The sequence below is a fragment of the Astyanax mexicanus genome, chromosome 11 (assembly GCF_023375975.1).
Source record: "Astyanax mexicanus isolate ESR-SI-001 chromosome 11, AstMex3_surface, whole genome shotgun sequence".
NCBI lineage: Eukaryota > Metazoa > Chordata > Actinopteri > Characiformes > Acestrorhamphidae > Astyanax > Astyanax mexicanus.
The window spans coordinates 46,743,009-46,760,695 of NC_064418.1; the positions used below are offsets into that span (position 1 = coordinate 46,743,009).

The following is a 17,687-nucleotide window of genomic DNA, read 5'->3' on the forward strand; positions in this document are numbered from 1 at the left end:
ACTTATTCTTACACCCTGCGCAAGGCACATTATGATGTTAATTACTATCTGCTCAACGTGTGTATACTTCCACTTATCACACACACAAGGACATGCAGAAGTGCACAAACCCATCTTTTAAATAAAAAATAAACATTATACAAAATAAATTAATATTGGTGTTCTCGTAAATGATCTGATTGGTTTCCTCTGCTGAGAAGAGCTGGACACGTCCAGGTATCTGCGACATTAAAATATCCATATGCCAAAGTCAGAGCTCAACTGGTTCTTAAAGCGAATGTCAAGTAACACACTAATTGGTTTATTTCACTTTACGCCCAAAACACACCCATGATTAATTAAGAGAGTAAGTACATGCCCTTTCCGAGCTTCGAGCCGCACAAGGTGTACTTTTCCTGTCGATACGAAAGCAAAGACACACTGACACTCCCTAAATCAATACACATGTTAATCAGTTGATGGCTCCCTTACAGATCTCTAAAATAGGGTCCTAAGCCTTTACCACATCACACACAGACAGTAGAGAGTGAAGCTTAGCCTCACAGTGAATGAAAAACATTAATAATCTCTCACATTTAATATCAGATAAATAACTCTTCACCCACATACTGTTCTCTAGCTAAAGATAGAAGGTGCAATAAGAATGTTAAGAGGGTACTACCATTATTTGAGGACTTTATATTGATTATAGACTATATATATATATATAAGCGTTTCTGAGTATAGATTTTAAAAGACTCAATGAATCCAGAACTATATTAACTAAAGTATTGGGAGAGCTGTTAATTTTTTGTTTTGTCCACCAATCAAGGGTGTTAAAACAAGATTATCTTGTTTTTTTTAGATGGTCTCTGCTGTGTTAGCTTGTAAGGCTAGCTCCTAACACAATAAATAGTGTGTGTTTGTGTGAAATGGGCTGTGACATTTAAAAATCTGCCTCATGAACATGCTCTGGAAATGCACTGCAGAAATTATGGGGTAGTGAGGTAGACAGGCAGGTCCTGTATGCTGTCCAGTCCAAGTCATTATGTAATCAGAGCATTAAATCTACTGATTACTTTCAGGATTAAAAGATTAATTATATAAATTATGTCCTATAGTTTTAAGGGGGAGATGTTAATACTGTAAAGCTCTGAAACACTATAAACTGAGCTCAGTTCTTCTGTGTTTATCAAAAATCTCCATCAACCTTCACATGTCTTTGTGCAGCTCATGATTCTGTTAATGTTATATATTAAATATAAGCAGCAGTATTTAACACTGTGGATTTAACACTCTCTCCACCAGGCCACCAGATACCAGCGTCATCTGGACAAACAGGTAAATAAACACACGCACACACATACACACACACACACACACACATACACAAACACACACACACTCCTTGTGCCACAACAAGGGTTCCTGAAAAAAAAAAATAATAATTGTGTGTTTGTGTGTGTGTGTGTGTGTGTGTATGTGTGTGTGTGTGTGTGTGTGTGTGTGTGTGTGTGTGTAGCTCAGCAGGGGACGGTGGATCAGCAGGTTGTAGGACACAGAGTGAGAAAATTGACCTGTAGTTCCACCTGCAGTGGAAACTGTTACTACATCTGGTTCAGACATCGCTGGATCTCAGACTACCAGTACAGAGGTGGAGGTTACTGGCAGACTTCAGCTAACATGGGATGTTCAACTACTGCCACAGTTTGGATCGAATCCACCAGTTCCTCTGATCAGGATAGATACTCCTGTACTGTCAATAACTACATCTACTCTCTTCTATACTGTAAGTACAGAGTCAGTCTGTCTCTCAGTGTCACTAAAGAGAATCATTCAGGCTGTTTAAAACCAGGAAATCAGGTTCTACTTTAGAACGATGAGGTTCATTCTGTATTCTGTGCAGTTCTGAGAAACTGAGTACCAAAGATTTGAGTTCAGTAGAATAATTAGTTTCTTTATCTTAATACTTTGATTCCTGTACAATAAATAATAATAATAATTCAGATAATTTTCTTGTTTATTATTGCAAGTGAAGTTATGAAATAACTTGAATCCCTGAAGCTACTCCACTTCTTAATCTAACACCTTATAAATCATGTATTTTTGGTGTAACCCCACCCCCCTCTCCTCCCTCTGACTCAGTAGTGTGTCTCAGTCTGTATTTATCAGAGGAGGTCTAGTTTTCTAGCTGTAAGCAGAAGCTGACTGTGATACTGCCTCTTAGTCTCCTCCCACGTTTTTATCTGCTGAAGGTTTTAATTGAGAGCTGATTCAATTGAGGAGAACATTTATACTAAAGTTATTTCAGATCTCACTTACTCAAAATGTTATCCATTCTAAAATCTTAATCCTTCTTAGCAGTAGTAAGTCTGTGATTTTATGCAGCTTTTGTTGGTTATTCAGAATTAATTATTAAACATAATTAGTACTAAAATAAATATAAATAAACAAAGGTTCCATAAAGATTTTCTCTAATAGAGAAACCTACAGAACCCTTTAAATACCAGCAGAAGAGGAACACAGCCACAAACACAACAGCATCAGTGAAGCCATGCTAACAACAGTGCTGTAAGAACAGTGACTGCTTATTTCATTTCAGAGAGTAAGCCTGATATGAGAAATTGCTTTTCCGTGTAAAGCCCGGGAAACACCAGCAGCTTCACACTGACCCCTATCCTGATTTATTTTCTGAACACTGAGTTTTTAAGTTATTTGTTTTTATTTATTTATGTTGAATATTTTTTTATTTCTAATTCCAACATTTTCGTGACTACTTTTTAAAATGTTCAGCTGCCTGAAATATGGAAAAAGAAGGCAAATATGTAATAAATAGCAGGACTAAGTCAGAACACTCAGTCCAGTAGCAGTGCTTTAATTGATGTTCATCTATTATTATTATTCTCTTAATATTTAGTTTCTGACAGACAGTGTGAGCTGGAGAGGATTCAGATTTTTGGTGTAAAAACAGTTTAAAAATTATTTTCAGGCATGTCTTGATAGTTGTCAGACTTTTCAGTACTTGATACCAGTACTTGATTTCCAACAAATGTAACAAGGCAGTGACTTCTCCAGAACTAACAGGGCAGGAAATCTTGTTTTTTAACGTTTTATTATTACCTTTTTTAGATATATATTACACATATTACACATATTCACATACATTATTACCCCTTTTCTATTCTTTTTTATTGTTTTAAATACACGGTTTAATGTTTTAATGTGCAGCATTGTGAAGCAATTTTCCATCTTTCACCTTTCATGCATTTCAATATATTAAACATTTAAATTTAGCTCTTCTTCTTCTTCTTCTTCTTCTTCTTCTTCTTCTTCTTCTTCTTCTTCTTATTATTATTATTATTATTATTATTATTATTATTATTATTAATAATAATAATAATAATAATAATATTATTATTATCATCATTATTATGATCAATCTATGAAATAAATTTAGTGCTTTCATCTTCTTCCAGATCAAATAAGAGACACTGTTTATATTATGACACGGTATAAATGTAATAATAAAAACAACATTATTTCAGTATGAACATGTTATTTTGCTTTAGGATTGAGCATTTACCAAAACAACAAAAACAAAACAACCTCAGATTTAAAACAGATTAAATTGTCTGTCTAGATAATCAACAGGAAAAACAAGACAGAAGACGCCCTGCTTTCCTCAGTGATTCATGAGTTTAACTAAATATAATAAAATGTAATGAAGTGAATGAAGCTGAACACTAAAACTACACTATAGAACCAAAAGCAGAACACAGTCACTGATTTATCTGCTTTAGAATAGAAGCTCCGCCCACAATCAGTGCAGACCTGCCCACAGGTAGGGTAGATATTACAGTGTTTTACTCACACTCAGTATTTCAGTTCTGCTGTTCCCGCTGATGTGTTTAGTTAATATTATTCTTCATTTATCTGTTTCTGATTTAACTGTTCAGAACTGTTTCAGTACTGACTGATCAGCACTGTACTGACTGTAATTCTGTGTTCCAGGTGAACTGGGTGAGAAACAGTGGGGAGTGACTTACAATCCTGATAGAGTGTGTGCTCTGGAAGGTTCATCAGTTGATCTCTCCTGCTCTTATAAACACCCTGGAGGACTCAGAGTAACTGAATCATTCTGGTTCATTAATGAGACTGGAGTTAGGCCTGTAGATCTGCTAGATGATGATCAGTATAAGGGGAGAGTGCAGTATCACCAGACCCAGAACCAGCTCTACCACACAGTGAGAATCACTGATCTGAGAGTGAGTGATGCTCAGACATATAAGTTCAAATTCATCACTGATGATCCTGATGGTAATTTCATTGGCAGATCTGGAGTCATTCTGTCTGTCACAGGTAGTTCTGGATTATATAAAACAAGTTTATTTAACTATGAGAGATTTCTACAGATAAAAGTTTGATTAATCATGTTTAAAATCTCCTGTAGATCTGAAGATTGAAGTGTTGAACACACAGGGAGGAGGAAAGCAGCTGACCTGTAGCTCCACCTGCACTCTGACTAACCCCACCTACATCTGGTACAGGAACGGACAGCCTGTATCTGAGCAGAACAGAGCTGTACTGGATCTGAGGGACCGCACTGTGGATGCAGGCAGCTACTCCTGTGCTGTGAAAGAACACGAGGAGATCCGCTCTGCTGCTGTCTGTAAGACATCACTTTACACTGCACTCACTCTGTTATCATCTCACTGTCAGATTCTACTGGATTATATTCAGTTTATTCAGTTACTCTCATATTTTGTATTAGAAGTTTCAACACCCCAGTGAGCACATGTGATACTGTAGTATTTGCACAGTAAAACACTCACATGTGATGTCACTACACGACTTTCTTCTACAGAACATTACAAATGGAATGTCCAACCGGCTATGGTCAAAATTTTTGCAATGGCTCTGATTTTAGCACATTCTCTCTGCATCACAATTGCTTATTTTCAATCACATACCGCTCTGTTTTTCTATAAGTGCACAATCTGCACAGGCAAAACCCAAATCTGAATCTGATATTCAGCGCTAATTGTTGTTTGAATAATCAATGTATCAGGACACACCTGGGCAACAAAACACACGTGACAGTCACATGTTCCAAGACTTTTGCTCACATGAAAAATAGGTGGGTTCAGACAGAAGGTGCTGTTTTCTGAAGTGTGTATTAAATCCAGGTGTAATTTACTGGAAATATTCAATTTTCATATTCTCGTATTCATAAAATGTTTTCAGTCTACGATACAAATAAGGGATTGGCCTCACTGTTTCAATACTTTTGGAGTGGAGTGTATATATACAGCAAACTGTTGTAGGCTGAATGGGTGGAGCTAAACTGCAGTATGTTGTTTTATTTAGTTCCTTTACCTGATTGGTGGAAGCAGTATGCAGTCTGGGCAGCTGTTGGATTGGTTTCTGCTCTGGCTCTCTCTCTTCTTACTGCTGTTCTGTGCGTTCAGTGAGTAACATTATTCTTTTATTATTACACTGAATATCTGAACTGTCTGTCTAAATACAGTTTTAACCTCAACATAAAACTTCAGCCTCAAATGGAAACAGTTAAAGATGTGTTTTGTGTTTAATGTGAGATCAGGAGGAAGAGGAGAGCAGAGAGAGGTGCTGATGTTCAGGTACTGAGAGAAGATTCTACTGAAGCTGTTTATGAAAATGTTCCTATAGAGTTTTACTGAATATAGACTTTAATCTGTTTCCCTTATTTCTCCTTAAAAAACTCTAAAGCCTGGAGACGACACGTACACAGCTCTAAACCTCGCCACCACCTTTTCCTCTGAGTACGACACTCTGACAGTAAGTCAGTGCAGTGTGTTTGTGTGTATTTCTTGTTAGAAATATTATGTTCTGAACATTGTTAATGTTTAATGTTGTTTTATCTTGCTTCATCAGCATGCTACACACTCCCCCAGTGATACCTACTCAACCCTGAACCCTGCAACCAGGACATCATCTGAGTACGACACTCTGACAGTAAGTGCAGTGTGTGTGTGTGTGTGTGTTCTTATTGATAGTACATTTAGATGACATTGAATTCGATCCACAGTGGACCCTTCACAAAACATCTCAGCCTGCCACCAGCATTCCTCTAGGATTACTTTAAATACAAAACATAGTCATATACAGCTCTGGAAAAAAAATAAAGACCACCTAAAAATGATGAGTTTCTTTGATTTTACCAATTTGAAAACTTCTGGAATACAATCAAGAGGAAGATGGATGATCACAAACCATCAAACCACCAAACTGAACTGCTTGAATGTTTGCACCAAGAGTGAAGCAGCATAAAGTTATCCAAAAGCAGTGTGTAAAACCGGTGGAGAAGAACATGCCAAGATGCATGAAAACTGTGATTAAAAACCAGGGTTATTCCACCAAATATTGATTTCATATCTCTTAAAACTTTATGAATATGAACTTTTTTCTTTGCATAATTTGAGGTCTGTAAGCTCTGCATCTTTTTTGTTATTTCAGCCATTTCTCATTTTCTGCAAATAAATGCTCTAAATTACAATATTATTATCTGGAATTTGGGAGAAATGTTGTCTGTAGTTTATAGAATAAAACAACAAGGTTCATTTTACTCAAACATAAACCTATAAATAGCCAAATCAGAGAAACTGATTCAGAAACTGGAGTGGTCTCTTACTAATTGTAAGAAAATTTAAAATGAATAAAAAGATTTTAACAAAAATAATCCAGCTCTGAAACTTTCTTTTGGGATCAGACTACGTTCACACAGTGCAGAACAGGAACACTCAGGTATCACTTGTATTTTCCCAGTCAAAGGAGATGAAGCACCGACACTCTGATGGTAAGTCTGCAATGTGTGTGTGTGTGTGTGTGTGTGTGTGTGTGTTCAGTATATAACAGTTTCTGTGATCTGTGTGTTTCTGTGTGTGTGTGTGTGTGTGTGTGTGTTCAGTATATAACAGTTTCTGTGATCTGTGTGTTTCTGTGTGTGTGTGTGTGTGTGTGTGTGTGTTCAGTATATATCAGTTTCTGTGTGTTTCTGTGTGTGTGTGTGTGTGTGTGTGTTCAGTATATAACAGTTTCTGTGTGTTTCTGTGTGTGTGTGTGTGTGTGTGTGTGTGTGTTCAGTATATAACAGTTTCTGTGTGTTTCTGTGTGTGTGTGTGTTCAGTATGTAACAGTTTCTGTGTGTGTGTGTGTGTGTGTGTTTGTGTGTGTGTGTGTGTGTGTGTGTTCAGTATATAACAGTTTCTGTGTGTTTCTGTGTGTGTTGTGTTCAGGTTGTTGGTCCTCCCCCGGTGCAGAGTGGAGCTCCAGATGAGGAGAATAACTAACAGCCGTGTTCAGTTCCTCTTTATTCACTGCTGAAGATTCAGATCTTTATAGAGGAACAGAGGAGCATTTCTGGGATTAGACAGCTTTTAGAGATCATCACTCATCAGATTCTGTCCTAAACTCATAAAGAGATTCAGTCAGATTCACTCAAAGCTCCTCTGTCTGGTGGTGGATAGAAGTTATATGGAGTTCCACAAAACTCTCATCTATTAGTCTATTAGTCTTGTATTTGAATCTCTGCTGTTTAAGTGAAATTCTCCTCTTCTTTCAGTCCCCCTCACCAATCATAGAAAATAAAGTGGATAAACTCACTATTGGATAAAATTGTATTATCTGTAAATAATGTTTTATCAACTTTGTAATCAAAGTTGTTGCTGTATAATAGTGTTTCTTTATATATAATAAATATAGAAATATAAATTAGTTTCATGAGTCTCTCAGAAAATGAGAACTTTTATATTTTATCTAAAGCAGTAAGAAATAAGTAATATCTTAAGATGCTTTTATTTCGTTTGTCTTAACTAATTTAGTCAATATTGTACTTACTTTTATATTGGGCTGTTTTTTTATATATATTCTTAATTTTTAATTTGTCATACATATACAGCTCTGAGAGAAAAAAAGAGATCACTTAAAATTATGAGTTTCTTTGATTTTAACAAATTGAAATTATAACCAAGAGGAAGATGGATTATCAAAAGCCATCAAACCAAGCTGAACTGCTTGAATTGAATTTTTGAGGACTGAAAGTTTTTTTTGTTATTTCAGCCATTTTTCATTTTCTGCAAATAAATGATCTAAATGACAATATTTTTATTTTATCAAACTGAAGTGGTCTCTTAATTTTTTCAAAGTTGTATATAAATACATTTATTTTTTCATAATTTTCATGCATTATTGTTATTTCTAAAAATAAAGTAATAAAGCAGTACTGTTTTATGTATCATTATTATTGTTGTTATTGTTTTTATTAATCCGTTTTTTGTGTTTTTAGTTACGTATTGATAGTTAAGACTCTTTGCTATGTTACAGGACTGCAGTGAGAGCAGGAAGTGAACAGAGATGCAGTTTTAACACCATAAATCCAGTAGAGGGAGTCAGTTCTCCACCTGTTTACCTCCCAAACTCCACCTGTGTAGATCAACCTGTCAGTAATATGAGGTCAGTCCATGTTAAAGTCAGCAGTGTCCAGATTTCCATCCAGCTGTTTAATTAGATTGTTTTATACATCATATTTTAATAGTGTTGGACATTTACTCTAGTTTAAGGTCTGCAATTTCTAACAGTCAGGATTCCCTTTCATTTCTGCTTCAGTCCACTGGAACCTGCTGTCTCCTGCCCTGTTTCAGAGCTTCGGCTGGACACAATAACGGAAACACCTGTATTCTGTTCACACTAACTGTATTTTTATTCAGCAAATGTTATACTTATCATTATTAAATATTCAGAGTCTGGTAGTCACATAAACTACTGTATCTAATCTGTGTAGATTCAACACAGTATAAACACATAGTGACTCAGTTTTCTTCTCTTTTCACAAAGAAATTAAAGACTGAAAAATGATTTTCTGATTAATTGGTAGATTAAACAAAGAAGTGACAATGTTTTATTTTTTTTTTTTTAAAGCTACAGATCAGACTTTGGATAAAACATCAGTAAACATAGTTTATTTCATGCCTTCTGTCCAGCAGTAAGTGTAACATTAATATTATAGTTATTATTATCTGTATCTGTACCAAGAGCTGTGTACTAGAAAGAACCTAGTGATACAATTATACATTCTGATTCAATATATTGTTATACTGAAAAAAAGGCAATATATTGAGATTTATAAGAAAATAGGAAAATTATTATGGTATGAGAAACACAATATTGTATGAATAAAAATGGACTTTTATCAAAATTACAATTTTTATCCAGTAAAATCAGTCCAACATTATTTCAAACCGGTTCAAACACAAAATCAAATGATCCACTGTCTGACACTAAATAATACTAAATAAATCATTAATTCAAAATCTATACAGTTTTTTTAGGAATTAATACAATACTTCAATTATAAAGTTGTAATACTTCAATATATTAATATTTTCTTTTACCCCTACTAATCATTATGGTAATATTTCAGCAGCAGTCAAAGAAATTATTAAAACTACTGGTAATAAACTTGTATAAAGAGCTCCACAGTATAAGAGTTGTCTAAAGTGTGTCTAAAGTCATGTGGTCAAACACTGCACTTGTTGATGGTGTGAAATGAGCCCATATCTCATCTTCTGTTTCCTGTTTTATTACGCCTCATTCACATGTACAGCTCTGCATCTCTTCTATATTAGAGTATTAAGTGTAGAATTCACTGCACAGTGAGATTACAGCTTTATTATTCATACAAATTCTCCCCACAGATAAATAAAAACCCAAATCTGATAGCAGAACATCATTAACCCTTTACTGATCTACTGACTATTTTAATATAATGTTTGAAAGTCCCTTCAGTCTTAAGGGAAGTTAAAAAAAGAGCAGCAGAGGACAGGAAGTGATCTGAGCTAAATGGGGAGATGTGAGGACAGAATTAAAACTGCAGAACACACCGTCATCTTTTCTTCTGACTCTTCTCTCTATTTAGACCAGAGCAGATCAGAAGTGAAGGACAGTAGGACTGAGGATCTTCTGGATCTTCTGATATCAGCTGTGTTTAAAGAGTGATGCTGCCATGTCTCCCCAAAGATCAGCAAATATCACAGCAGCAGTGATCCTCATTTTACTGGCAGGTAAACTTTTTTATTTATTACCATTTCTGATCTTTTTCATATTAATTAGTATCAAGTGTTTAATATCCATGTGTGTGAACTGAAAGTGTTTAGACTAAGTCTGAATCAGGTTTTTTTTTTTATCTCACTGATTTTCTTTATTGTTGCAGATTTGTTGCAGTGAGTGTGTGTAGATCTTTAAGCACAATGCTATATTAATCCATGATAAATAATAAACACATTTTATTTATGGATAAATCTTAACCAATATTTGAATCACCTGTGTGTAAAACATATTTCAGTCATTCACATCATTGTGGAGAAATTTAAACTCCACTTTTCTCTGTAGAATACTTTAACCAGGCCACTCCTAAATATTCATATAGTTTCTGTTCAGCTGCTCAGATGTGGGTTTGCTTTTCTGTTTTGAGTCTTTGATTTTCTGCAGAACCTGATTATGTTCAGCTCATAAACAGACAGAATAATTAATAATTCTTTAATACAGGATTCAGGATTTGAATTCAGGATTTATTTAATAAAAGAAGGTTGTACAGGTTTTGAGATGGGAAAACATCTCCACATTAATAACACTACCACCACCATGTTTAATGTTTATATGAGTTTCTACTGGAAACTACAGAATTAGCAATAAGTCAAATATGTTACATGACCTGTTGTTCAAGTTCTGAGACGAGAAAACATCCCCACATTAATAACACTACCACCACCATGTTTTACTGTTTATATGAGTTTCTACTAGAGAATTTAGGCTTAAATCAAATATATCGCAGGACCTGTGTCTTAGTTCAGACTGATCTATCAATAGAACTTTAAGGGCCCTATCTTACACCCAGTGCTAGGCACATTATGATGTTAATTGCTATCTTACACCCCGCCAACAGTCTGTTTTAAAGAGCAATGGGGTTACGAATATATCTACGCCAAATGGCTTGGTTGAACCAAGGTGTGCCACTGACAAATAAACCTAAACAAATGTCTGATGTTCATTGCTATTTTAGCAACACAGACTCACTGAATGCGCTTAAAAAAAACTTTAATAATCTCTCACATTTAATATCAGATAACTAACTCTTCACCCACATACTGTTCTCTAGCTGAAGATAGAAGGTGCAATAAGAATGTTAGGAGGGTATTACCATTATTTGAGGACCTTATATTGACTATAAACTATATATAAGTGTTTCTGAGTATAGATTTTAAAAGACTCAATGAATCCAGAACTATATTAACTAAAGTATTGGGAAATCTCCTAATTTATTGTTTTGTCCACCAATAAATTTTTTTTCAAATAGCCTTTGCTGCGTTAGCTTGTAAGGATTGCTTGCTCCTAACACACAATAAATAGTGTGTGTCTGTGTGAAATGGGCTGTGACATTTGAAAATCAGCCCCATGAACATGCTCTGGAAATGCACTGCAGAAATCATGGGGTAGAGAGGTAGACAGGCAGGTCCTGTATGCTGTCCAGTCCAAGTCATTATGTAATCAGAGCATTAAATCTACTGATTACTATCAGGATTAAAAGATTATTTATAAAATTGTGAAAATATATATGTCCTATAGCTTTAAAGGGGGGAGATTTTACTGATCAGAGCTGTGAAATTAATACTGTAAAATCTCCATCAACCTTCACATGTCTTTGTGCAGCTCATGATTCTGTTAATGTTATATATTAAATATAAGCAGCAGTATTTAACACTTTGGATTTAACACTCTCTCCACCAGGCCACCAGATACCAGCTTCATCTGGACAAATAGGTAAATAAACCCTTACACACACGCACACACACACACGTGCCAAAACAACAACAACAACAACAAAAAACATTGTAATTGTGTGTGTGTGTGTGTGTGTGTTCAGCAGTTCAGCAGGGTACGCTGCATCAGCAGGGTACGGTGCATCAGCAGGTTGTAGGACACAGAGTGAGGAAACTGACCTGTAATCCCACCTGCAGGGGAAACTGTTACTACAGCTGGTTCAGAGATGAAGATTACCTGCCAGGGACTAGATTGGGATGCTCATTCAGTTCCACAGTTTGGATCGACTCCACCAGTTCATCTAGATACCTTTGTTGGGTCAATTACAACATCCAGCCTCCTTCAGAGTGTAAGTACAGAGTCAGTCTGTCTCTCAGTGTCACTAAAGAGAATCATTCAGGCTGTTTAAAACCAGGAAATCAGGTTCTACTTTAGAACGATGAGGTTAATTCTGTATTCTGTGCAGTTCAGTTTTGAGATACTGATTACCAAAGATTTCAGTAGAATAATTAATTTCTTTATCTAATAAAGTAATTGTACTAACATACTTTTGATTCCTGTACAGTAAATCAAATTTTGTAAATAGACTTTACTCAGGATGGACCAAACAAAGATAAACCTTTTAATTCAGATAATTCTCGTGTTCATTATTTTAAGTGAAGTTATGAAATAACAGAATCCCTGAAGCTACTCCACTTCTTAATCTAACAATTTATAAATCATGTCTTTTTGGTGTAATATGTCTATTTTCTGTAATAGAGGAACCTACAGAAACACAGCCACAAACACAACAGCATCAATGAAGTCATGCTAACGAGCAGCTTTGATTGGTCAGTTCTAGAAGTGGACAGTATCATATTTTATCGTATTGTTATAAATGTCCATGTCATATTGAAGTTATACTTTTTAAGCATATCGTTCATCAGTGCTATAAGAACAGTGACTGCATATTTTATTGCAGAGAGTAAGCCTGATATCACGTGCTGTGTTCACTTGCGTGTATTTAAGCAGAGCAATGCTGTAGACATCTGTAAATTCTTTTCAGGTGCAAAATTTGTTTTTTAGTGTAAAGCCCGGGAAAAAACAGCAGCTTTCTGTGGACTCAGCGCCCCAAACCTGATCCACACTGAGAAACAGCCCTATCCTGATTCACTTTCTGAACACTAAGTTTGTGATTTTATTTTATTTATTTATGTAGAATATTTGAACATTTTTATATTTCCAATGTCAGAATTTTCCTGACTATTTTTTTAAAGGGTTCAGCTTCCTTAAATATGGAAAGAATGCAAATATGTAATAAATAGCAGGACTAAGTATTAAAAATGAACTAGCAGAGAACTCAGTCCAGTAGCAGTGCTTTAGTTGATGTTTAAACCATTAATATTTAGTTTCTGACAGACAGTGTGAGCTGGAGAGGATTCAGATTTTTGGTGTAAAAACAGTTTAAAAATTATTTTCAGGCATGTCTTGATGGTTGTCAGACTTTTCAGTACTTGATACCAGTACTTGATTTCCAACAAATGTAACAAGGCAGTGATTTCTCCAGAACTAACAGGGCAGGAAATCTTGTTTTTTAATGTTTTATTTTACATATTTTATTACCCCTTTTTTAGTAAATTTTCTATTAATTATTTTTATTGTTTTAAATACACGGTTTAATGTTTTAATGTGCTGCATTGTGAAGCAATTTTCCATCTTTCACCTTTCATGCATTTCAATATATTAAACATTCTCTACAAATTAAGCTCCTTCTTCTTCTTCTTCTTCTTCTTCTTCTTCTTCTTCTTATTATTATTATTATTATTATTCTTATTATTATTATTATTATTATTATCAAGCTATTAAAATAAATAAAGAGTGCTTTCATCTTCCTCCAGATCAAATGAGAGACACGAGTAATAATAATAAAAAACAACATTATTTTAGTATGAACATGTAATATTGCTTCAGGATTGAGCATTTACCAAAACAACAAAAACAAAACAACCTCAGATTTAAAACGGATTAAATTGTCTGTCTAGATAATCAACAGGAAAAACAAGACAGAAGACGCCCTGCTTTCCTCAGTGATTCATGAGTTTAACTAAATATAATAAAATGTAATGAAGCTGAACACCAAAACTACACTATAGAACCAAATGCAGAACACAATTACTGATTTATCTGATTTAGAATAGAAGCTCCGCCCACAATCAGTGCAGACCTGCCCACAGGTAGGGTAGATATTACAGTGTTTTACTCACACTCAGTATTTCAGTTCTGCTGTTCCCACTGATGTGTTTAGTAAATATTATTCTTCATTTATCTGTTTCTGATTTTACTGTTCAGAACTGTTTCAGTACTGACTGATCAGCACTGTACTGACTGTAATTCTGTGTTGTTTCAGGTGAACTGGGTGAGAAGCAGTGGGGAGTGACTTACACTCCTGATCGTGTGTGTGCTCTGGAAGGTTCATCAGTTGATCTCTCCTGCTCTTATAAACACCCTGGAGGACTCAGAGTGACTGAATCATTCTGGTTCATTAATAAGCAGCATGTAGATCTGCGAGAGGATGATCAGTATAAGAGGAGAGTGCAGTATTACCAGACCCCATGTCGAATGAGAATCACTAATCTTAGAGCGAGCGATTCTCAGATATATAAGTTCAGATTCATCACTGATGATCCTGATGGTAAATACTTTGGCAGCTCTGGAGTCAGTCTGTCTGTCAGAGGTAGTTCTGGATCATATAAAACAAGTTTATTTAACTATGAGAGATTTCTACAGATAAAAATTAGACTAAATCATGTTTAAAATCTCCTGCAGGTCTGAAGATTGAAGTGTTGAACACACAGGAAGGAGGAAAGCAGCTGACCTGTAGCTCCACCTGCACTCTGACTAACCCCACCTACATCTGGTACAGGAACGGACAGTCTTTATCTTGGCAGAACAGAGCTGTACTGTATCTGAGGAACCGCACTGTGGATGCAGGCAGCTACTCCTGTGCTGTGAAAGAACACGAGGAGATCCGCTCTGCTGCTGTCTGTAAGACATCACTTTACACTGCACTCACTCTGTTATCATCTCACTGTCAGATTCTACTGGATTATACTCAGTCACATTGGCGTAGGAACGGATTAGAAACAGGTGGATTTGTCCCCACCAAAATTATATAGTTTCGCTCAGCTCAGCTGTATTATTAATGAGGAGACAGATCGCTGTGTGTAAATGGGAAATCTCTTAAAGCCAATTACGGAGCCGGTTCAGGAATTAAGTTCCGCCTTTCAGTAGAAACAGCCAATCAGCTTGCTGGTTTTGCGGCGCGCGGAGTAAAGTCAGTGTGCTGGTGTGGTGAAGCCAACAGAATTGATATGCCAATACATAATAATAATAATAATAATAATAATAATAATTATAAAAAAAATAATAATAATCAAATCTTATATATATATTTTTTTTTGATAACTGATCAGTTTTTGTCATGTGTATATAATATGAACGTATTTTTTTTTAACAACAGTAAATGTAAAGTGGAGTATTTTTAATGTTTAATGGAGTATTTTCTAATGTTTAGGTTGTAAAGTCACCTTTATTGGATGTAACTAATAATAAACAGAATACAGAAAAAATGTGATTATTTGTAATTAAAAGTAATTCCACAAATGTTGTTTTTGAAAACTATACAGTAGGCTTTGGTTCATATTAGCAAATGTGTTCCCCCCCCAATATGAAACCTGCTCCTACGCCCTTGCTCAGTCAGAGTATTCAGAGTTCACTAATTTACCTTTTAGGCTGATATCTAAACGAGAACACAGCTAACGTGTCTAAAGGCAGCTTTAACGTGTTTATCTGATAATTTGACCTGAGAATTTGGTTCTGTATTCTTACAGCATATCAGTAATATGTTAGGTTTCAGTCCGTTTAGTGATTTGTAGATAATCAGGAGTATTTTAACGTGTAATTCTGTTCTCCATTCAGATTCTGCTAAAGACACCAGAGTGGTCAATCTTCCCTCTGGAGAGAGAGAGGAGGGAGATTCCATGATCTTTCTGTTCTCACCTTCCACTGGTTTTAGCATAGAGTAAATGAAGCACTGGGAGCAGGACAGAATGTAAACAATCCAATATCGAAAACAGTTACTAAACTGAATAAATCTAGTTATTATTCATTGTGCTGTTTACGACATCTGTCCTGCTCAGTCTGAGAGTTTGGGTCACTAATTCTGAGTCTCTATGTTTTAGGTGTGTTTGAAGGTCTGCAGGTGAAAGTGGAAGGTGCTGCAGCTGCTCCTGCAGAAGGACAGACAGTAACACTGACCTGTAGCCCGATTGGCTCTCTGATCAACCCCATCTACATCTGGTACAGGAACGGACAGCCTGTATCTGAGTGTAGATCTGCCTCCTGCTCTGTAGCTGTGTTCAGTGGAGAGATCAGCTACAGCTGTGCTGTTGAAGGCAGTGGTCTCTGCTCTCCTCCAGTGTGTGAGTTCAGATTTTCACATTCACTTATTTACCTCTCAGTCAGTCGTCTGGACTGAAACAAATAGCTAATGTGACTGAAGGCAGCTTTATCATGTTTATCTGATCATTTAAAACTGAAATATGATAGTAGAGCTTTATTCTTTTTCCAACATGCCAATGATGTGTTTAGTTTTCAGTCCATTTAAAGATTAATATATAATCAGGAGTATTTTAATATCTGTTTTCCACTTAGACTCTCCTAAAGAGACCAGAGCGGTTGTTCTTCCCTCTGGAGAGAGAAAGGAGGGAGATTCAGTGACTCTGACCTGCAGCAGTGATGCAGATCCTCCTGTTCTCACCTTCAACTGGTTTAAACAAAGTGTAAATGAATCACTGGGAACAGGCCAGAATTACAGCATCACCAACATCAGCTCCCAGCACAGCGGACTGTACTACTGCACCGCTCTCAACCAGCTCGGACAGCACAGCTCTGCACCCGCCCGTCTGGACGTGTTCTGTAAGTGCAGTTTGTTCTGTATGATCCTGTTTCTTCTGAGTGTAAGAAGTTCAGTGATTAGCTCAGTCTCTGTGCTGTTCAGATCCTCCCAGACCTCCATCTCTATCTGAGTTTAACGGGTTTAACGGCTCGATCACGCTGGTGTGCGTCAGCGACTCCAACCCTGCCAGCTCTTACACCTGGTTCAGGAAGACAGGAAGCAGATCTGAACCTTTTAGAAACGGCTCTAATTTAACTTTAGCTGCTGGAACTGGTGGAGTTTTCTACTGTCTGGCAGAGAATCAATATGGATCATCCAACTCATCACAGTGGCCGTTTACATCAGGTGTGTTACAGGTTTATTAATCACTTTATTTATCAGACATTTGTCAAAAATCGAGGTTTTACTTCTGCTGCTCATTTCTATGTTTACCAAAATTAAAACCTTGAGTGGGGGTGGCTATCACACTGTAAGCTACAGTAGGCTTAAACTATTGTAGGTTAAATTAATCCCCTTCAGCTGATTGGTGGAAGCAGAATGCAGTCTGGGCAGCTGTTGGATTGGTTCCTGCGCTGGGTCTCTCTATTCTTACTGCTATTCTGTGCGTTCAGTGAGTAACATTATTCTTTCATTATTAAACTGAATATCTAAACAATCTGTCTAAATACAGTTTTAACCTCAACCTATGCTTCAGCCTCAAATGGAAACTGTTAAAGATGTGTTTTGTGTTTAATGTGAGATCAGGAGGAAGAGGAGAGCAGAGAGAGGTGCTGATGTTCAGGTACTGAGAGAAGATTCTACTGAAGCTGTTTATGAAAATGTTCCTATAGAGTTTTACTGAATATAGACTTTAATCTGTGTTTCCTCATCTCAAGACTCCAAAGCCTGGAGACGACACTTACACAGCTCTAAACCTCGC

At 36.1% G+C, this 17,687-nt stretch overlaps 1 protein-coding gene across 1 annotated transcript; it reads left to right on the plus strand.

Moving 5' to 3' along the window:
• The first annotated feature begins 241 nt into the window (after positions 1-241).
• On the plus strand, positions 242-17,133 carry LOC111197340 (B-cell receptor CD22-like). The gene is made up of 8 exons (XM_049485123.1): positions 242-284; positions 3,991-4,338; positions 4,430-4,648; positions 14,219-14,545; positions 14,638-14,713; positions 16,153-16,292; positions 16,525-16,788; positions 16,871-17,133. The coding sequence occupies exons 1-8, from the start codon at positions 242-244 to the stop codon at positions 17,131-17,133; spliced, it is 1,680 nt and encodes a 559-aa protein (XP_049341080.1).
• The last annotated feature ends 554 nt before the right edge of the window (positions 17,134-17,687 follow it).

Coding starts and splice junctions, on each gene's coding strand:
- LOC111197340 (XM_049485123.1), top strand. CDS start 242: ATGCCAAAGTCAGAGCTCAACTGGTTCTTAAAGCGAATGTCAA. Junction 4,649..14,218: donor GATCCGCTCTGCTGCTGTCT/GTAAGACATCAC, acceptor GTGTTGTTTCAG/GTGAACTGGGTGAGAAGCAG. Junction 14,714..16,152: donor TCCACCTGCACTCTGACTAA/CCCCACCTACAT, acceptor TGGCTCTCTGAT/CAACCCCATCTACATCTGGT.